At 41.8% G+C, this 22,215-nt stretch overlaps 1 protein-coding gene across 4 annotated transcripts in view; it reads right to left on the reverse strand.

The window, feature by feature from the left end:
- The window catches only part of SLC9A9 (solute carrier family 9 member A9), a 463,721-nt gene that overhangs the window by 299,184 nt on the left and 142,322 nt on the right, over window positions 1-22,215 (reverse strand). For all 4 annotated transcript variants that reach the window (XM_033958486.1, XM_033958485.1, XM_033958487.1 and 1 more), the window contains exons 5-6: window positions 19,051-19,166; window positions 5,491-5,596 (exon numbers count right to left, since the gene is read on the reverse strand). In XM_033958486.1, coding sequence (XP_033814377.1) covers window positions 5,491-5,596; window positions 19,051-19,166 — 222 coding nt within the window. The remainder of the gene's footprint in view (window positions 1-5,490; window positions 5,597-19,050; window positions 19,167-22,215) is intronic.

The raw sequence follows: 22,215 nt of genomic DNA on the forward strand, positions 1-22,215 counted from the left end.
AATATAACGGCTGCATTCGGCATAATCTGTAAAGGACTGAGAGCCTTTTTACAATCAGAAAAAGCTAAATCATACTAGTCAAATCTGGACAAGATAAATGATTGCATTGAAGGTGATCTATTTAAATGATTTTAAACAAAGGAAAAAGTCCTTCTTGATTCCTACTTTGCAGATTCACATCGGATGCATGCAGTTTTAGTTAAGCATTCATAAACATGCAGCTTTACACCCATGTCAGTCTCTTGTATCAAAATAATAATAATCATAATTAAAAAAGAACAACAACAACATTTTGTAAAGACGTCTATACATTTGGAAAATTTGCTGTAAAGCAGCAGAACACCTGCGAGCAATTTTGCTGGTACATTATTGTTAAGCAAACAGAAGGCATGCTTTCTAAATCCTGAATCTGCAAAATCACTTCTTAAAAGACAAAAGTCAATGGCCTCGCTGAGCACAAGGCAGAGATGGGAAGATAAGACTGAAAGGTGAAACACGAACAGTCAATTTAGAAACCCAACATGACTTAGTTTTGAAAGCAATAATGTTTTATTAAGCGAGTAATGGAAAGCAAGTGGTTACCCAGTAAATTTTGACACGTGGGACTGATCTGGGACTGAGCATCTCTGCTGCTACCGCTCAGTAGGAACAAACTTTAATACGGCCATCAAGATACAAATCTCGCCAATGAACGGCAACAAGAAATGCAGCATGCAGAGTTAGCTACTTCAATGCTTTTTGGAGACAAACTGATCTAATGTGTTTGTTTCAACAGAAGTGGGTCAGGTCTTCCTAAAAGCATTCCTCAAATATACAAGCAGACTTTTTATACAAGCAGACTTTTTGGTTCATAGACAAAATCGCGCGAGACAACGGCGCGCTGACAACTGAGCGCAAGGTTGACGGCGCACCGAAGAAAAGCACTATTTTAAAGGGTTCCGACGGGGGGTGTTGGTGGGGAACCCCCCTATTTTACTTAACAGACATCGCGCTGGCGTTGTGGGGGGTTTGGGGGGTTGTAACCCCCCTCATTATACTTGAAACCAAACTTTTTGCCTGTTTTTTAGGGAAAAAGTTCAGTTTTAAGTATAATGTGGAGGGTTACAACCCCCCAAACCCCCCACAACAGCAGCGCAATGTCTGTTAAGTAAAGTGGGGGGGTTCCCCCCCCACACCCCGTCGGAGCCCTTTAAGATAGTGCTTTTCTTCGGCGCGCCGTCAACCTTGCGCTCAGTTGTCGGCGTGCCGTTGTCTTGCGCGATTTAGTCCCGTCACCGACTTTTTACCTGCTAGGATAACAGTGGAACAAACAAGCCCAAATATCTACAGGACAACTTGAATACAGATGTTGACTTTACAAAGAATGTGAGATAAATACACAGAAATCTGGAGGCCTCTTACTACCTTAATGTAGCCTAAATATTCACAGCTCTATAGTTAACAACAAGGTTTAGGTACATGAGGCAGGATACACAAAGCTCCAACACCACGATACAAAAAATACCTTGGTGGGAACGATTTTTTAAATTTTTTTTTTACTGGCTATGCTCAAAACAATAGCAAATTATACAAGTGGTTGAATAAATGGCACCCTAAAATAAAGTTTGTAATACAGAGCAGCGCTAAGGAGATACACTTCTCCCTACGAATTCACGGTTTCAGCATTCGCGGTTTCGATTATTCACAGTTTTTAGCTTGCTGGCTTCTCCCACCAAATTACATCAGCTTGCATAGAGAAATCACTGATTCCTTGCATTTACAGAGAAAATCACTCATTCCCAGCACTTTCTTCACCATGTTTTGCCTCTCCTTCAGGAACAGGCCAGGTCTCCCACCATGTTATTCGTGTTTCACCATAGTTACAATGGTTTTTAATAGAAAACAGCGAATATCATATGAAAAAGTTATTTGCGGTTTTTCTGTATTTGCGGTTCCGTTAATCCCCTATCACGGCAAATACGGAGGGAGAAGTGTAGTATTTTAGGATGTAAAAATTACCGCATTGGCAGGAATAGGAGGGACCCGTATTTAAGTCAGTTTTGGCTTAGTGGTTATGTCCACCCTGGTATTTGAATTCACTTTAGTGGAGAAAGATTTTTTGTGCTGATGATGTCTAAAAGGTAGAACTAAACCCACAGTGGTTCACCCAAGAACTGAGGCTTTTTCTTTCGTTCGATTAAGATGTCTTCAGACACACTATAGTTGTAGAAAAAGTGGGGAGAGTTGGTAGATTTTTTTTTTTCCTCCACACCTCAATTAGCTTCGAATTGCTATTGTGTGTGGAACATCGCCGATAAAAAGGAAGTGTGCCTGGTTTCTGCTTAGAAGAGCAATCGCTAACACAGCTCCTCCACCTCCCTGCCCCCCCCCTAAAAAAAAAAAAAAAGCAGCCTCTGCTCTCCCTGCCTGCCAGTTCAGCTGATTGAGACACGGGACTCCCCAATCAGCTAAGCCTGTAGGACTCGCTGAAGCTCCTGTGGCTTTGGGGAGTTCTGCTGGCTCAGCTGATCAGGAATTCCCCTGCCCTGATCCACTGAACCAGCAGGCAGGGAGAGCAGGAGCAGCTTTTTTTGGATGCAGCTGTTATGTGAGCGCAACAGCAGCATCCATTTTAAAAAATAAATAAAATTGCCTGAGCCTGCACGCCCCCCCCCTGATGCCGTGACCTTCCACCCCCTTCTACCCCCTGATACAATAAAACTTTAAAAAACAATCGGTAGGAGGGATGTACAATCCCTCCTGCCACAGGGTCAAGACCCCCCATGCTGGGACCCTCCCGCTGAACCTTAAAGTTGAACTTCGGCAGGAGGGATGCCCACTCCTTACTGCCGGCAGGCCCACAGCTTCAAAATTGCGGGTCAAGCTGCCTAAGGCTCTGATTGCTCAGGCATCTAAGGCCCCTCCCCAGGGAGAAGCTTTACAACTGCATTTAACTTTAAAAAAGGAGACTATGATAACATGAGAAGAATGGTTAAAGAGAAACTTAGAGGAGCAGCAGCAAAGGTCAAAAATTTAAATCAGGCCTGGATGTTATTCAAAAATACTGTGTTTTCCCAAAAATAAGACAGTGTCTTATATTAATTTTGGGTTCAAAAAATGCATTAGGGCTTATTTTGGGGGGATGTCTTACTTTTTTTCATGTATTGCAATCATCTCTCCCTTCCTCTCCTCCACCCCAATTCTTACTCTTTCCTTTATCCCCGTCCCCCCATGTACAGCATCTTTCCTCCCCTCTCACCCATCCCCTTGTGCAGCATCTTTCTATCCCTTCCTCCCATCCCCCTGTGCAGCAGAACCCCACTGATCCTCCACCTCCGCTTCAAGGCCTCTAAAAATAGCAGCGGCAGCAGCGCTCTGAATTGTTTGGTTTGTGGTCTTCCCAGCCAGGGCCGGGCTTTCCCTCTGCAGCATCTTTCTATTCCTCCCTCCCATCCCCCTGGGCAGCAGAACCCCACTGACCCTCCCACTGTGACATGGCAGAGGGAAAGCCCCAGAGGGGAAGACCACGAAGCAGCCCATTCAGCGCACTGCAACCGCTTTAGGAAGCCTTGGAGGAGGAGGCATATCAGGTTTCACCGGGGTGGGAGGTCATTGAATTGACGAGTCCAATTTTTTCGGCGAATTGAGCAGCACTAGTGTCAGGGATGGAGTCGAGGGCTTCGGGAGCCTTTCTTAACTAAGGATTATATTAGGAGCATCTTTAAAAATAATGCTAGGGCTTATTTTCGGGGAAACAGGGTACCATCCTGGAAGCTCAGACTAGATATATTCTGTGTATTAAAAAAGGAGGAAGGAAGACCAAATGGCAGCCGGTGTAGTTAATGAGTGAGGTGAAGGAAGCAATTAGAACCATAAGGAAATCTTTCAGAAAGTGCAAAAAGGATCCGACTGAAAATAACTGTAAACAGCACAAGGATTGGCAAGTCAAATGCAAGGTGCTAATAAGGAAGGCAGAGAGTCCAACACACAGTAAAACCTTTTTATAGGTATAGGAAAAGCAAGGAACCGGAAAGAGAATCAGCTGGAATGCTAGATGACCAAGGGATAAGAGGGGATTTCAGAGAATAGTTAAGCTCACTCAGAGAATCGTTAAGCTCTGGAACGCACTGCCAGAGGTTGTGGTAACAGCAGATAGTGTAACTGGTTTTAAGAAATGTTTGGACAATTTCCTGGAGGAAGAGCCCATAGTCTACCTGGCAAGAACCCAAAGAGTAGCAACATTCCAACATCTCAAAGAATATCAAGATTCCGGAACTCCAATGAGAGCAGAATTCCAGGGTTGAGATTGTGATGTCATAGTGATGTCATAGTGATTGGCATGTCATAGTGCCTCATTCCACAGTGCTTCAGAGCCAAACTCAACAGTGATGTTAGAATGGCTTAATTGTCCTATACTTGGCTCATGTAAGAACATAAGAATATTATTATTCTATACAGTGATAGGAGTATAAAATAATCAAATTGTTGGTAGCGATATACTATGAAAATACACAGGTTAAATACCAGCTTCTACTAAAATCTGAGCTCTAGAAAGTTGCTACTTATGATTTTAAACTGTTTGAGGCTTGTGCACATGAGGACGGAGCTTGCAGGAACATGGCAGGGGCAGGAAAAGAACTCGCAGGGATGGGACGGGAAAATGAGTTGCCGTGGGGACAGGGAAAAATTTGTCTCCATGTCATTCTTTAATATTGATTATGGAGCTCTTTTCTTTTTGTTTAGAATTATGTAAACCACTATGATGATGTATCGAATAGCGGTCTATAAATATTAACACACACAAACAATCCGCTCATGGCGCTCCTGTGGCCATGCCCTCTTTTATACATGAGGCCATGTGTAAAATTTACATGCAAATCAAGGCAAGTAAATATGCACGCATAACTTTAATTGATTCCAATTAGCACTGATAATTGATTGTTAGAGTCCAATTATCAGTGCTCATTATTCAATTAAATTGCGTGAGCAAATTGGGCGCAAGCCCAAATTTGCAGGCACATATTTTAGCGCCATTAATAATATTCGGGGGTGAATGCCTCCCTATTTTCACATTTTGTTTTAAATGTCTACAGCAGTGTATTGCAAACTGTGTGCCGCGGCATATTACCGTGCTCCTGAGATTTCAGGTATGCTGCGAGACGCTGGGGAGAAGGAGAGGCGCCTCTCGCGGCAAGAGTCACATCCTGTGAGCAATTAGCCAGCACCAGTGCCTCTTCTTTGCTCTAAACGTCTTCCCTTCCGGCACCCCCCTCCCCATTGGCGGCTCAAGCCCGTTTGGAGGGCCTTGCACGGATGTCGACGTGATGATGTCACGCACGAGCACGATGTTGTCGCGTTGACGTCTGCACACTTCCGGATCCCTCGAGCCGCAGCCACTACGTTTAGCGTGCCGTGGCTTGACACAGTTTGCGAAACACTGGTCCACAGTGACAGGCAATGCATCAACACCTTTATCATTCCAGCTCTAACACACAGACAAATTGTACTTACTACGTGAGCACAATGGCCACAGCATCATTTAGGACACTCTCTCCAAAGAGTAATGCATAAAGGTCTGTGTCAACATGCAGCTCATGAAAGATAGCCAGGACTGTCACTGGAAAGATATAGAGCGAGAGAGTAAATAGGTAATTTAGCAAGCTCATTATTTGCATCTTAGTGCAATAATTCATAATACAAAAGAAAAAAAATATGCATCTGATAGTATGTCTGGAATGATATTGTAACTGGATTCAACTAACCGATATGAAGCTTTTCTCACATTGGTTATACCGTATTGTGGAGCATTTTATTACAATAAGGGCAGCTGCTTGAAATGTTATTAGAGACTTCGGGCTCATAAAATAAAAAAAGAGCTGAGAAAATTGATAAAACATGAGGGGTGGGTTTGGGGATAGTATTTTTTTTTTCATGCGATTTCATTAATATCCTGTGCTTTGTATGATCATATTTGTGAACATGACTTTCAGAGTTTATATTCTCTCCTGTCGGTTTTGTTATATAAAAATTTCAATAAAATTTGGAACTAAAAAAAACCAAAACATCAGACAGATAGTCTGTCTGAAGGGTTTTGGCAGTATCTCCTGAAAACTCCCAAGACACGCTAATAGACAGAGGTAGAAACTAGAACATTCTTACAATTTACTCTTGCCTACTGATCAATGTAGTGCAAGGGGTGTCAAAGTCCCTCCTCGAGGGCCGCCATCCAGTCGGGTTTTCAGGATTTCCCCCAATGAATATGCACGAGATCTATTTGCATGCACTGCTTACATTGTATGCTAATAGATCTCATGCATATTCATTGGGGGAAAAATCCTGAAAACTCGACTGGATGGCGGCCCTCGAAGAGGGACTTTGACACCCCTGGATTAGAATGTCTATGTCAGGGATGGGCAACTCCAGTCCTCGAGGGCCGGAATCCTGTCGGGTTTTCAGGATTTCCTCAATGAATATGCATGAGATCTATGTGCATGCACTGCTTTCAATGCCTATTCATTGGGGAAATCCTGAAAACCCGAGTGGATTGCGGCCCTCGAGGAGGGACTTTGACACCCCTGATGTAGTGGCTAAATTTAAGAGATGGGAGTAACAATCTCCCTTCTGTTTGGAGCCTGACATAACATTTTTTCTACTTTGGAATTGCATCAAAATGTAGTTATGTACAGTATTATTGACATATCTAGAATCCAGGAATATCAATAATGAGAGTCTGTCATTTTAAAGATTTGATTCCACCAGTCTAGGCCAGGTGCCATCAATCCAGTCTCTTTTGTAGTCTCAACCTGACAGCTTACTCAACTGTAAGCATTTTATTGTGTGCATTTTATCAGACGCAGTACACGAGCAAGTCTCAATATAGCCTGAGTCACAGGCGTCAGAACGGGGGGAGGCCACAGGGGCCTTGGACTCCCCCCAAATTTTTACTTGCTCTGGTTTTGGCCTTCCCACCCACTCTTCTCCCGGTGTTTGCTTAAATCTTCGGGCAGCCATGGCGCAACTTCCGTGTAGCGTCATAAAGCAGGCCTCCCCGGCTGGCCCAGAACTTCCTCTCTGACATCAGAATTGACGTTGGAGGGGGAAGGCTTGTGCAGTCGTGGCTGCACGCACCTGTTGCCGTGTTGGCTTGGAGAAACCTGTTGCGCGCATCTGTTGCTGCATCGGCTTGAAGAAATCAGCAGCAGCAGCTGGGGGGCAGGGAGAGAGAAAGAAAGAAAGGAGGGGGCAAGGAGAGAGAAAGAAAGACAAAGAATGAAAGAAAGGGGGGGCCTGGAGAGAGAAGGACAGAAAGAAAGAGAAAGAAATGAAAGAAAGAAGGGATGCATAGTCAAAAGGAAGTGAAATCACAAACATGAAATCGCCAGACAACAAAGGTAGGAAAAATTATTTTATTTTCAATTTAGTAATGAAAATGTGTCAGTTTTGAGAATTTATATCTGCTGTCTATGTTTTGCACTATATTTAACAGGGTCCAGGGAGAATCCGGAGGGGGGGGGGAGGAAAAAAATAAATGGTCACGTCAAGTATATAGTATGTTAACCTCTTTGACTGTAACCAGAGAAAGGCAGTATATCAAATCCTGCCCCCTTCCTAATGGTGAGAAGAGAGAACAGAAGATGAAATATGGAGCTCCAGTTGCCGATGGTGTGATAAACTGTATTGTAGAAAAGCATTAGCATCATATATGTTTTTAGAATGTCTGAAATTTGGCAGCTAAGATGTAATGCTAAGAAATGTAAAGTCACGCATATGGGCTGCAAAAACCCGAGGGAATGGAAGTTTAGGGGGTGAAGAACTTTTGTGCACGAAAGAGAAGCGGGACGGGAGTGATAGTATGCGATGATGTTAAGGTGACCAAACAGGTCGAAAAGGTGATAGCAAAAGCTAGAAGGGTGCTAGGGTACATAGGGAGTGGTATGGCCAGAAGGAAAAAGGAAGTATTGATGACCATATATAAGACTCTGGTGAGACCTCATTTAGAATTTAGCAAAAAAACAAAAACAAAGGTTAGAGTCTGGTCTATAACTTGCTGGATTTAACTATTTCCTCTTTCCCAGCAAACTGGAACCTCCCCTTTATTCAAACTATTAAGTATCATATTTAAAGCTAAAGGGGCCCACAATCAAAAAACATAAAACGTCCAAAAACATCCTAAATCAGCACTTGGACGTCCTAATCACCAGGACATCTAAGTGCCGATAATCAAAACCCTCTTTCTGTACGTCTAGCGAGGTGTTCCAGGCTCTGTACGTTTAGAGCCCCTGTTTGCCACACAGTAGATGCCACTCCTGAATGGAGTGGCATACTGCAAAGAGAAAACAGGACAGGTTTTTTTTTTTTTTTTTGGTTTTTTTTTTCCATTGGGGAGCGTGTCCCTGGTGTCAGCTGAATCACTCCTTCACGGAGTGCCTTAAACTTTGTTTACAGTCCTTCGGAGTTGATCATCTCAGTAAGCCAAAAGCTCTCTCTTTCTGTCTCTCTCTCACTATTTTTTCTTTGCAGTTTGAATCTTGGGGACAATCGTTCATCATTTTAGGAGCGCTCGCGACTGGCACAAGTGTTCCTGTGGGGAAATGAAACTCATATCTGCAGCATGTAAATGGAATAGACATATTGAAGATCCCGGCATATAAAGCAGAAATTAAAGATTTCATACTGGGGCCATTTCAATAAAAATAAAGAGATGTGCTAGCACCAATTTGGGGAGGCTTATTCACACTAACGCTGCAACATATGACTGACCACAAACCCACTACTATCAACAGGGGAAGCAAATTTAAACGTGGAGAAAAAAAAGATCGCAGTTCAGCTTCAGGGCAGCTTATATCTCACGGGAACAAATAATGTCACAGTTCAACTTTTCAAATAACTCAGTATTAGTGCATGCAAAGGGGCCTAGATCTAATTTCCAGTTCAAGTCTTCCTTACCCTGGATCATCTGGGAATCGCCTGAGGCAGAAGCCGATGGAATCGAGGGAGCCACAGATAATACATGTCGGGAAATCTAACTGGAATCAAGGTCCATGCCTGCAGATTTTGGAAGCAGTCCTAGTGCAAGACCCCTTACCATGGGCCGTCATGGCAATAAATGAACTGAAGTAAGCAGACAGGTCATAAAACAGAGGGGGAAATGCTCTGCCACAGTGGTTCTTAAACCTGTCCTATATAATAGGTAGTAGGGAGGCAAATTTCTCTCATGCATACTCATTAAGAAAATACCCAAATAAGAGCTATATTTCACACTACTTCTTATGCTTATAAATAATTCATCATTTATTATAATAATATAACACCATCAAAACCTTTAAAACATATTATATAACATTATTTCATACTAAACATACACACAATTGTTCTCCCAAACAGTGAAGCCCTCCCAATCTATCCGACACATAGAAAAAGTTAAAATTAATGAAAAGTTCATCCTTTCAATAAAACACTGTATTCAGTGCCAAATCTTCTTATCTGTTATAATGTTTTAAAGGTTTTGATGGTGTTATATTATTATAATAAATGACGAATTATTTATAAGCATAAGAAGTGTGAAATATAGCTCTTATTTGGGTATTCTGTTTATGAATTAAGTAGAGCTATTAGAAAGTCTTATATGTCCCAGTGGGTTAGTTAATATTGGATGCATACTCAATAGGGATATCTTGAAAAACTCGACTGGCTGGGGGGTGGGGGGGTCACCCAATACAGGTTTAAGAACCACTGCTCTACCCTGTAGCAAACAAAACTCATTGTGCCAAATTCCAGTTCTGGTTCCCAATGAACTGGAAGCAAAAAAAGGAGCAGAATAAAACTGACAGTTAAAAAAAAAAAGAAAAAGTTAACACCCTCTTCTACGAAACTGCGCTAGCAGTTTCTAGCACGGGGAGCCGCGCTGAATGGCCCGCGCTGCTCCTGACGCTCATAGGAACTCTATGAGCGTCGGGAGCCACGCAGGCCATTCAGCGCGGCTCCCCGCGCTTGAAACTGCTAGCGCAGTTTCGGAGAAGAGGGGGTAAGTTTCTCATCCCTCAAGTCTCAATTCATATCTATGCTATGCTGTGCAATCAAGATATCCCTCATGCCTTGCAGCTAGATTATTTAACTGGGATGTAATCAATAGATTAGACTCTAAAGATCAATACTTCAAAATGAAAATCAACCAAATTCAGGTTCTGATATCATATGCAATATATAAGACTGGGAATAACTGGAGATTTAGGGCTCCTTTTGTCAAGGTGCACTACGCGTCGGACATTTCATCACGCGCTAACCCCTGCGGCAAGCCAAAAAACTAGTGCCTCCTCAATGGAGGCGTTGGCGACTAGCGCGGCAGGCGGTTGAACGTGTGGTATTCCGCACGTTAACCGCCTACCGCATCTTGATAAAAGGAGCCCTTAGTGCTCTTTGGGGTCCTCTTACTAAGGCGCGTTATCCGATTTAGCGTGTGCTAAATGTTAACGCGTCCATTATAGTCTACGGACCCGTTAGCATTTAGCGTGTGCTAAATCGGATAGCACATCTTAGTAAAAGAGGGGGGGTTTGTGCTGTAACTAGTAAAGAGCTCCTTTTACATAGCTGCGGTAAAGGTTTCTACCGTGGGTCGGTGAAGTAAATATTCCAACGCTCATTGGAATTCTATGAGTGTCGGAGCATTTATCTCACTGGCCTGCGGTAGAAACCTCTACCACGGATGTAAAACCCAGTGAAAAATCTTAATAAAAATGAATTTAGTAACACAAATAAGCCACCATTGGTAAAGAATATTAATCTATTAGTAATGACAGGGGTTGCCATGCAGCTTATTTTAAAAAATTGGAAAAACTGGGATAGGTTGAATTACTCATTTTGGTGTGTTATACTTATAAAATGGAACGATGTATGGCTATATAACAGGGTTGTTTTAAGAGTTTTATGGGTGTTTGGGAACCATTGGCTATATACTGTAAAGAAAAATAATTGAGTTTCATTTAATAGGCAAGTACACATACACATCCTGGGGGGAGGGGGGAAGGGGAGGAATGGAAGGGAATGGTATTACAATTGATCCAAGGATTTTATGAATAGTTTCCTGAAGGTTTGATCTTAATCTCAATGCTCCAAATGTCACAAAGGCCATTTTTTGGTTTTTTATTCAAAAATCCAGATAATAATTTATATCACTGAGCAGCCTGGTGTCCCAGAAAGTCCCCTTGAAAACATAAGATCGGCAAGCTATATTGATTTGTAAGATTTTTCCACTCAGGGAACCCCTTCTGAACGGCCTGCTTCAACTGCAACCATCTGTAACTTGGATGGATTCCTGAAGGATAGGAGGATTGAGGGATACAGATAGGGGTAGATATCAGCATGGAAAGAGTATAGATAAAAGCAAGGGGGCTATAGGGCTAAATCATGATAACCTGACAGGTCATGGACCTGATGGGCCGCCGCGGGTGCGGACTGCTGGGCGCGATGGACCTTTGGTCTGACCCAGCAGAGGCAAATTCTTATGTTCTTATCTTGTGTTCTTATTAAGACCAAATTTGTGTTGCAATTGTGAAAAGTCAAGCAGCTTACCATCCAATATAACATCATCCAAAGTACATATACCTGCCTTCATTCATTGCTTCCAAATAACCTTAAACCCGCCAATTTGAGTCTTTTAAATAAGGATTTTTTCTGACCTTCGGCGAGGAATGCAAAGCTTGAGGAAAGGTGCATCCCCTGCTTGCCTATTTATTTTTAGTGGGGAGGGGGGGGGAGACAACACTATTTCCCTCCTAGTGAGGGGCACATGTCGAGATTACTTCACGCAGCCTCCACTGAAGATCGGGGCCCATGGCACTGCTGGATTGCTTCTTCCTGCGCCTGCCTGAAAAGGACTATGGCGAGTCAGATTGGAAATCAGAGATGACTTGCTTTTCCAGCAAATGGCCAGTCTCAGTGTGCACTTGCAGCCTTTGGTCAGAGACTGTCCCCTTCTTAGCTCCCTGTTTTCACTGGGCATGCACGCAAGAGCTTTGCTTGAGCTAGGCAGGTTTCAAAAAAAATAATCTCCAAATGTTCAACACTAATAAAGTAAAACAAAAGACAAAACTGCAGAGCAACGTACAAGATGCAGGGAATGTTTATTAAAATAAATAACTTGTTGCACACAAATAAACCACCTTAAAAAGTATGTTGGGACCCGACACGGTCCCTGACACGGTCCCTGTTTCGATCAATACGTCTTCATCAGGGGTCCCATTGGTGGTGGTAAAAAGTATATAAATGCAGCAATTATCGCCTGATCGATGGGCTGCGATGTGTAACAAGGCATGTCACTGCTGAAAAAGCTATACTTTTTACCACCACCAATGGGACCCCTAATGAACGTCTAGGTAAGTTGCAGCTATACTCTCTCGAGGAACGCAGAGAGAGGGGAGATATGCTAGAGACGTTCAAATATGTAACTGGCCGTATTGAGGTAGAAGAAGATATCTTTTTCCTTACAGGACCTACAGCAACAAGAGGGCGTCCGTTGAAATTCAGGGGTGGGAGATTTCATAGCAACACTAGGAAGTATTTCTTCACTGAAAGGATGATTGATCGTTGGAATGATCTTCCACTTTGGGTAATTGAGGCAAGCAATGTGCTCGATTTTAAGGAAAAATGGGATAAGCATGTGGGTTCATTACATTACATTAGTGATTTCTATTCTGCCTGTGCCTTGCGGTTCTAGGCAGATTACAAATTAGAAGAGATCTAGACATTACCGAGAGAATTACATAACAATGATTACCGAGAGAATTACATAACAGTGATTCATGTACTTTACATGGTGTGGTAGAGGATTATAAATTATAAGAGATCTGAATTTTTCCGAAAGAATTTCATAGTAGAGAATCAAGTGATAACAGGGTACAGTAGAGAATATCAGTATATACTGGTTACAGAAGACAAATTACCTAACAATGAAGGAGGAAGTTTGATGGATACTGAAGGTAGATGCTTATTTAGGAATCAGAATATTTTTGGAAGGTAAGGTTCTAGGAGTTGACTAATGTGTTATTCACTTGAGGGAGAGCTTGTGCGAAGGGGGAGGAGATTAGTTAGTGGGGACGTGTTTTTTAAATAGAAATGTTTTGATTTCTTTTCGAAACACTTTGATGTCTGTTGTTTTGATCATCAGTTTGGTGATGGTGGGGTTCACTTCTGGAAGTGCTTAGGGGGGAGGGTCCTTAGAGTGGGCAGACTTGTTGGGCGAATGGCCCTTTTCTGCCGTCATATTCTATGTTTCTATGAAGACGTGTTGATCAAAACACGGACCGTGTCGGGTCCCGTTACTTATTTAAAGTGGTTTATTTGTGTGCAACAAGTTATTTATTTTAATAAACATTCCCTGCATCTTGTACGTTGCTCAGCAGTTTCGTCTTTTCTTTTGGATTTACTGTTTCTCTACTGCATACCTGTTGGATTTTGTTTTTGTCCGACAACAGTAATAAACGGGCATATGAGTTGCATGCTATTAGTGCTGAAAATTAAAAAGTTATTTTTTAGCGCTGTTCCCGCAGTATTCTCCTGCACTGTACAGAACAGTGCAGGTGTTCTGAGCATCGGTCCATAAGACTGGCCTTTGTATAAAGGTCTAACAGACATAGAAACATGATGACAGATAAAGGCCAACTGGCCCATTCAGTCGGCCCATCCACAGCATCCACTATCTCCTCATCTCCCTAAGAGATCCCACGTGCCTGTCCCACGCTTTCTTGAATTTAGACACAGTCTTGGAAAATAGGATGTCAATTGACAAGAGAAAATAAAAAAAAGGACTTGCCAGGGCTTCAGGCCAGCAAAGTCATTCATTCTGATCAAGGATAACGGTTGACACTGAGAATGAAAATGTCTCAGCATAGCTGATCTTTCTTCAATGTGAAAAAAGATTAAGGGCTTTCCTGATGTTACTTTATTTGCTTACGTAAAAGATTTCTAGCCTATTTCCAAAGTTCAAAGCAGATAACAAATAACAAACATACAAATACTTAAATGGTAAATCACACAGCACATTAAAAATTATAAAACCAAAGCAGAGCCAAAGGGAAAGGGGATAGGACTTGTGTACTGCCTTTTTGTGGTTACGCATTCAAAGCGGTTTACATATATACAGGTACTTACTTTGTACCTGGGCAATGGAGGATTAAGTGACTTGCCCAGGGTCACAAGAAGCAGCGCTGGGATTGATCCCACAACCTCAAGGTGCTGAGGCAGAAGCTCTATCACCAGTACATGCCTCACCTCACAAAGTCCTTCAGTAATACACTAGATTTCAGGAAATGCTTTATTGAAATAGAACACATTGAAATCAGGAGTGGGCAGTAGGAGGTGGGAACCTTATTTGCATAAATATTTGCATATGTTGGTGCAGAGCCAAAATGGAGTCGTGTGCAAAAATGTGTTTTTGCACACAACCTTCCATTTTTAGTTCTCCCCTGATGACCGGCACTGCCCTTCTACCCTTCTCCGATGACCAGCATATGTCCTCTTTTTTGGCACTTGGTCAGAAAGTCCAGGCAGATTTTTCTTTTTATCCTCTTTGTCTGGGTTTCACCATTTGGGGAGTGGGGGGGGGGGGGCGTAGCGGAGGCGGCCAGCAACCCAAAAATTAAAGATCAACTCCAGACCCCACTGCAGCATGTCAACTAAGCGGAGACACGCACAGCATACGCCAAGTTACCTGATTGGCGTGTGCTGTGCATGAAGCTGGATCCTCCACTCGCCTCAACCTTTTTTCCCTTGTCCCGCCCACCTCATGCGCAGACACTGTGTACTACGTGTTGAGTCAATGGCGCCGAAGCCAGAGGAGAGGTGGGGGGGAAAACCTTATGAAAAGATCAAAAAGAGGCGAGTTTAGAATCAGGACCCATCATGGAAGAGCGAACTACAGCAGGTAAGACGAGCAGTCACAGTTCGGGGGAGGGGGGAAGAGGTTGATGCAGCCCATAGGAATGCTCACGATCTTCTTCCCTGCAGCGGCCAGCAGCCTTCACAGCTGGCTGCTCTCACCAGCGTCAGGCCTTCCTCTCTACTAGTCCTGCCTACTTCCTGTTTTTGTGAAGGCAGGACCCGACGCTGGCAAGAGCAGCAACTGTAAAGACTGCCGCTGCTGATGGGGAGGTAGGGGGGGGACAGAGAGAAGAGGAACAGGAGGCACATGGATGGAGGGGGAAGGAAGGAGATGATGATATGGAAGCAGAAAAATGGAAGAAAACTGAACATGAAAATCAGTGTCAATGAGGGATGTAGAAAATTTACATGTTGTTTTTATATTTTGGATTGTTCATGAAGAAATTCATTTCTTTTTAGTCTTCTTGTGATATACTGTGTGCAAAGTCTGGCATATTAGGGTTTCCTTTGTGTACAATAATACCTTTAATTTGTGGGCTTGTATTTGAAAAGATTGGGTTTTTTTTTCTGTTTTCTGCATGTGTGACTGAGCCCAGGTGTTCTGGTGGGGACAGAGATCCAGAAATTTTGGTTGGTGTTGAGGCCCCAAGCTGAAAAATATTTGTTGGCTCTCCTTCAGCTTTTTTGGACTTGAAACAGCCCCAACTGAAAAATTGGTGATTAATTATTTATGGAATGATCCCTGACAAATGACGCTCGTGTACCCAGATTTCTAACCTCGGTTTATATTCGAGTCATCCTTTTTTTCCTCCTTTTTTTAGGGGAAAATGGTTACCTCTGTTTATATTCAGATCAGTTTATATTTGAGTATATACGGTATCCTTTCAGGCCTTAATTTACAGCATGTCTAGATAGTGTTAAGTCACACAGATACAGGGCTTTCATTTCATTCTCAAGGAAAATTTTTAAAGACTTCCAGGACATGACAGCTAATATCATCTTTACTAACACTGTAGTAGAAATGGCAGTCTTCTCTGTAACAGTAGTCATGGCAACTCCAAATAGCAATTATCTACCTGACCTGTGTCTATAGTAAGTATTTTGAAGCTTTTATGCTTCCATAAAGTTCAACACTTAACTTTCATTCTTGTCCTTTTAAAATTAGACCAAAAATGCACTTCAGAGAGGACAGGGGTTCCATACCAAATCAGTCATATGCTGTTTCTTAACAAGAAACTAGCTGTTATCATAAAGTACACTTACAAGGATTCCCAAAAAGTTCTTCCTACACACTGCTTTTGTTTTTTTTTTTTTAAATTACAGTTATTATGGGGCTCATTATCAAAAAAGATGGATGTTCAAAAGATGGCATAAACCGTCACTTGGGCATCTTACTAGTCAAAACGTCTACGTAGGCATTTTCCGAAACTGACTTTTTAGATGTCTTTCTGGTCGTTTTGTCTCCAGTATGTCTAAATCTTAAGGGGGCATATTAGAGGCACATTTTGGGTGGGATTAGGGGTGGGCTTAACACTCGAACGTTTTATGGTGATAATCAAACATGTTACAAAATGTCCAAGGCACAATTTGGATGTTTTGGGCTAGACCTGTTTTTAAAATGAATAAGGGCCAAAAAGTATCCAAACTGACCAGACGATCACTGGAGGGATGAAATTATGCCTCCCCCCCCACTCCTCCAGTGTTCATTGACTCTTTCCCACCTCTCAAATATCTGCATGAAATAGTACATATCTGTCTCTAGGACAGTGGTCTCAAACTCAAACCCTTTCCAGGGCCACATTTTGGAGTTGTAGGTACTTGGAGGGCCTCAGAAAAATTAGTTAAAGTCTTATTGAAAAAAAATGACAATTTTGCATGAGGTAAAACTCTTTATAGTTTATAAATCTTTCCTTTTGGTTAAGTCTAAATAATAATATTGTCATTTATAGCTAAACTTGATCAAGAAACTGTTTTTATTTTACTTTTGTGATTATGATAAACATACTGAGGGCCTCAAAATAGTACCTGCTCTGGGACTAGGGTTACCATATTTTCTGTTTAGAAAATCTGAATCCCCTAGATCAAGGGTCTCAAAGTCCCTCCTTGAGGGCCGCAATCCAGTCAGGTTTTCAGGATTTCCCCAATGAATATGCATTGAAAGCAGTGCATGCACATAGATCTCATGCATATTCATTGAGGAAATCCTGAAAACCCGACTGGATTGCGGCCCTCAAGGAGGGACTTTGAGATCCCTGCCCTAGACTCACCCCCGGGCCCGCCCAGTTCTACCCATCCCTGCCCCATCACACCACAGTCCCGCTCCAACCCCGCTGCCTGCTTTTGTCAGGCAGGACGTCCACGCATGCGCAGACGCCACATGATGACACCACATGCATGAATGCCCTACAGCTCAAGATTACCGGATTTTGAAAAGCCGCCCAGGAGGACATGTCCGGCGAAATCCGGATGTCTGGTAACCCTATCTATGACAGCTGCAAATACTATGGCCAGTCCTAGTAGAGCTGCAAGCAGGTCTCTGGTGGACAGTGCAGTGGACTGCAGAGAAGGGGACCCAGGCCCATATGCCTGGAATGGAACCCCTGCGAATATCGGGGGAGCACTGTACTGTAAGTTTCACGCATTTCTGCAGCGTTTAGATGCTAACACTCAACCCAGCTCTATGTGAGGCTGCCAAATGAAAAAGCCGGGCCTGAGACAAAAAAATCTTAAGGGCCCCACCAGCACCCGCAGTCAAAAATAAAGTTCTCCATCTTCCCCCCTCCGCTCCCATGTCCAACATCTCTCCCTCCCACCTCCCCAGTACAGCATGTCTTTCCTCCCCTCCCCCATGTCCAATTCTCCTTTTATCTTCCCGCCATCCCTCTCTGTCTAAATCTTCACCCCCCTCCCCCCATCTACCTTCACAAACCCCTCTTCGCTGCACTAAGAAGCAGAAGTAGGGATCAGATGCAACATAGTTGCCAGATTCTTCATTTTACTTGTTTACAACAACCTATATATTGGGTTGTACCAAATGGGTGTAAACTTCAACACATGGGGGTTCGTCTGTCTCCAATAACTCTGCAAAATGTTTTATAACACCTGGATGATCTTTATAATTGTTGGTGGATATTTATATTTGTAAATTTCAAAATAAGGACTAGTTGTAATCGGGATTATTTGGAGGACGTCATAGGCATGCTTTTGTTGTGGACCAGGCTCCTTTCTTCCACTATACACTTCTCCCACCATTTTCGCGGTGAATGCGTTCTGGCAATAGGCACGAATATGAAAAAAAACCCACAAATAACTTTTTTTATATGTTATTCACGGTTTTGAGAAAATGACATCGTTTTTACTATTGAAACCACGAATAACCAGCGATTTCAGGGCAACCAAGCAGTGATTTCAGGGCAGGCAAACAGCAATTTCATGCATGCTGGGAAAAAGCCTTTCTCTCTAGGGATGCTGGGAAGCAGTGTTTGTCTCAGTGCAACATGGAAGCAGCGATTTTCTGAGTTACAGTAATGGTAAGTGATAAACTTTTTATTGGTACTGTACAGTAAAAGGAAAAAACTTTAGTGATAAAGTTTGGGGGGGGGGGGGCAGAGTCAGCGGCTGAAAAATTGCGAAGTGAAATCGTAGATACAGAAACCGTGAATACGGAGGGAGAAGTGTACAGAAAATTCTAAAAAAATTTAATGCGGAGGGTAGTGTGCCCTGAGAACTAGGTTAAGAACTAGAGAATAACATGGGGACAAATTTTTCCCCGTCCCCATGGGAACTCATTTTCCTGTCCGTCCCTGCTTGTTCTTTTCCTGTCCCTGCCCCATTCCTGCAAGCTCCATCTTCATCTGCACAAGGCTCAAACACTTTGAAATCATAAGTAGCAACATTCTAGAGCTCAGATTGTGATGTCATAATGCCTCATTCCACCAATGCCTAAGCTCCGTCCTCATCTGCACAAGCCTCAAACACTTTAAAATCCTAAGTGTTCGAGGCTTTTGCGGTTAAGGCAGAGCTTACAGGAACGGGACAGGGACAGTGACAAAACTCAAGGGGACGGGACAGGGAAATTGAGTTCCTGTGAGGACAGGGACAAATTTGTCCCCGTGTCATTCTCTATTACGAACCACTGCTCTATGCATTCCAATGATAAATAAAATTGACAAAGGTACTGTATTTTAAAATAGTTACCTGGGTCAGTAGCAGACATCAAAGAGCCAAAAAACAAACAGTCAGTGAAGTGAAAGTCGCCACTTTTTATTTGGCCAACCTGCATCATGACCTTTACAAAGCCATACATTATCAGCCTGTCAAAGAAAAGACAGATAGTCAAACATATCGCTCCTCAACTCTGCTTCACAGCAGTTCTACTGGTTGTTCTTTGTTAACTAGACTGGCTTAAAGTCATCTGCCATTTAGTGCATGTATTTACCATACACTGGTGATCACAGACTGGTGCTCGCTCAGATTCTACTCTGGCCTCTGCTACATTAACCTGTTAATGTGTGGTACTTTCCACACTTTACAGAAAACATAATACGATTGTTCTACAATACTGTTTAATCTGTATATTTTTGATACTGAATCATGTTACTCATATTTCTAAGATTCAACTTGCCAACTGCAAGTTAATCTTATTAACTGTATTTATGGATATGTTTGCACATTTCACAATTGTAATGCTGTTAGAATTATAAGTTTCATATCAAGCTGTTCCTGCCGTATACCACCTTGGGTGAATCTTATTTATTTATCATCATTTTCAAGCTTCAAAATCAAGCATAATAACTTGTACAGAAAGAAGCTAAACATAAGTTCCATCAAGTTCCATCAAAATTAACATTTCAACAATCAAATGAAAAAAAAAAGAACATATATATGTTTAACTTTACTCAAGTCCTACAAATGGATCCAAGATTAATAAAAAGCGAGAAATAGAAGTAAAAGTTCAAAGTATATAAGGCTGTAGGGCTGAGAGCTAATGCCTAATTTAATCTAAAGAGTTAATAAATTTCTTTCTCCAGACGGGATAATGAAAAGAAGTTAGTTAACTGAAACAGTTCAAAGAAAACATACTTGATTTCACGGTGATATACTATACACTTACAAGGGTGTCATAAATAGAATGTAGCCCCTAAAGCTAAGATTCAAAAATATCACGCCAAAACAAAAGCACCACACAAGCCAAGAAAGCTAGCGTATTACTTAAGCGAAAGAAAAGCCTCAGACAAAACGGAGAGGTAGGTGTACCCACACTCTTCCACCAAAGCATCATAGGCAAAAAACTTTTGCACAAGTTTAAAGTTAGCAGGTGGGTGCAAAAAACAGACGAGAATGATTAATGGTAAAAGCCACTGAACACAAACAGGCCAGGCCGACGATCGTTTCATGGCCGGTAACCACTGCTTCAGGGCCTTAGCGCCAAATCCAGGCTAAACACAAAACACAAACCCAAAAGGGAAATGAAATTGCTCACCTGCTGAAAGTTGAAAAAGAGCAAAAGCTCATTCAACTACTTACAGTACGCAGATCCTAACTGTTGCTTTCAACCACAACTTTCAAAGCACTGTGGTTACCGGCCACAAAACGATCGTCGGCCTGGCCTGTTTGTGTTCAGTGGTTTTTACCATTAATTATTCTCCCACCTGCTAACTTTAAACTTGTGCAAAAGTTTTTTGCCTATGATGCTTGGGTAGAAGAGTGTGGGTACACCTCTCCGTTTGTCTGAGGCTTTTCTTTCGCTTAAGTAATAAGCTAGCTTTCTTGGCTTGTGTGGTGCTTTTGTTTTGGAGTGATATTTTTGAATCTTTGTACTATACTTCCCTCAATTCCTCCCTAAAGCTAAGACATCTGGTTTCAAAAGAAGAAATTTACGTCGGCGCTTCTGCGTCTCACGTGAGAGATCGGGAAACATCTGAATTTTAAGTCCAAGAAATTATTTTTGTCTATTTTTGAAGAATAATCTCAGAATCCATGCTTTGTCTGGCTGAAGAGCCACCATTAAGATTAATGTAGCCGGAGTCGCCATTTCTTTATCTGATGTCTCAAGTAAAGTTGATACATCTAATACTTCCTGGTTGTTAATCACTTGACGTTGAACTTGATTTTTTGCAGGCAAATAATAAACCTGGGACCTTGGGTGAATCTTGTCGTAAAGATGGTTCATAAATCCAAATAAAGCTGTAATTTGCTGTTCGGAAGGCAAAGATGCACAATAACTCTAAGGAAGGCCTTTGACAGGTTAAAGAGACTTAGACAAATTTTCAGCAGGATTCCACCTATATTGATTTGTATGTATAAATTAGCCATTGACATTATACTCTACATGAAGATTCAGCCACAGTGTACGTCTTATCTGTTTACCCAGTCAAGTAAAGCATATAGAGTTATACAAAGTTGACTTTCACTGCTCCCCTGTAACTTTAGGTTCTTCCTATGAAAAGCTTTGGATTGGACCTAGATTAGAAATTCTCCTTGTTAATGTTGTACTGAAGTGAAGTATCACATTACAACTTGACTTTACCTCTTGAGTCTTGGGTATTATTATGGATTCTTCCCTTACTTTTAGTAACCAGATAAATTCTTTGGCAAAGAAATGCTTTTTCAGTCTGCGTATGCTGAGAAAAATTAGGGACATTACTCACTATTGGTACAATACACTGTGCTTGCTCAGTTGGACTATTGTAACTCTGTTTATCTGGGTATTAAGCAGAGTAGTTTAGATCAACTCCAGTTGATACAGAATACAGCGGTTAAACTTATTTTTGGAAAGAAAAAGTATGATCACGTATCCCCATTGTTGAGAAAACTTCATTGGCTTCTGGTTCATCATAGGATACATTTCAAGTGTGCATGTGTTGTTTTTAAATTCCTCTATGGAATATTTGATCCTTCAATCCCTCTTAGTTGGAATGCTATTATATCTTGCCATTCAAGGATTACAACAATGTATAAATTGTCATTTCCATCTTCAAAAGGACTTAAATGTGCTTGGAAGCTTAGTAAATTTATAGCATTTAAATTGGTAGAAATGTGGAATAGACTTCCAGATTCTTTAAGATTGTTAGGTCAATTACATCAGTTTCGAAAAAAATTTTAAAACCTGGTTGTTCACACAATAGTTGTCTAAGATTATTAGTTGATGAACAGTAATTAAGTATATTTTATGTTAACCTTTAATATCTATCTAATCTTAACTAATAACATCCTTTCTATACAGTCTATTAGTATGTTCTTCTTTTTAATGTACTGTAAACCGAATTCAGCTCCTTATGGAAATGATCCAGTATATAAATTGAAGATTAGATTAGACTGGATGAAGCCATTTTGGCCTGGATTCTATAAACAGTGCCAGTA

This window comes from Geotrypetes seraphini, chromosome 9, assembly GCF_902459505.1.
Source record: "Geotrypetes seraphini chromosome 9, aGeoSer1.1, whole genome shotgun sequence".
Lineage (NCBI taxonomy): Eukaryota > Metazoa > Chordata > Amphibia > Gymnophiona > Dermophiidae > Geotrypetes > Geotrypetes seraphini.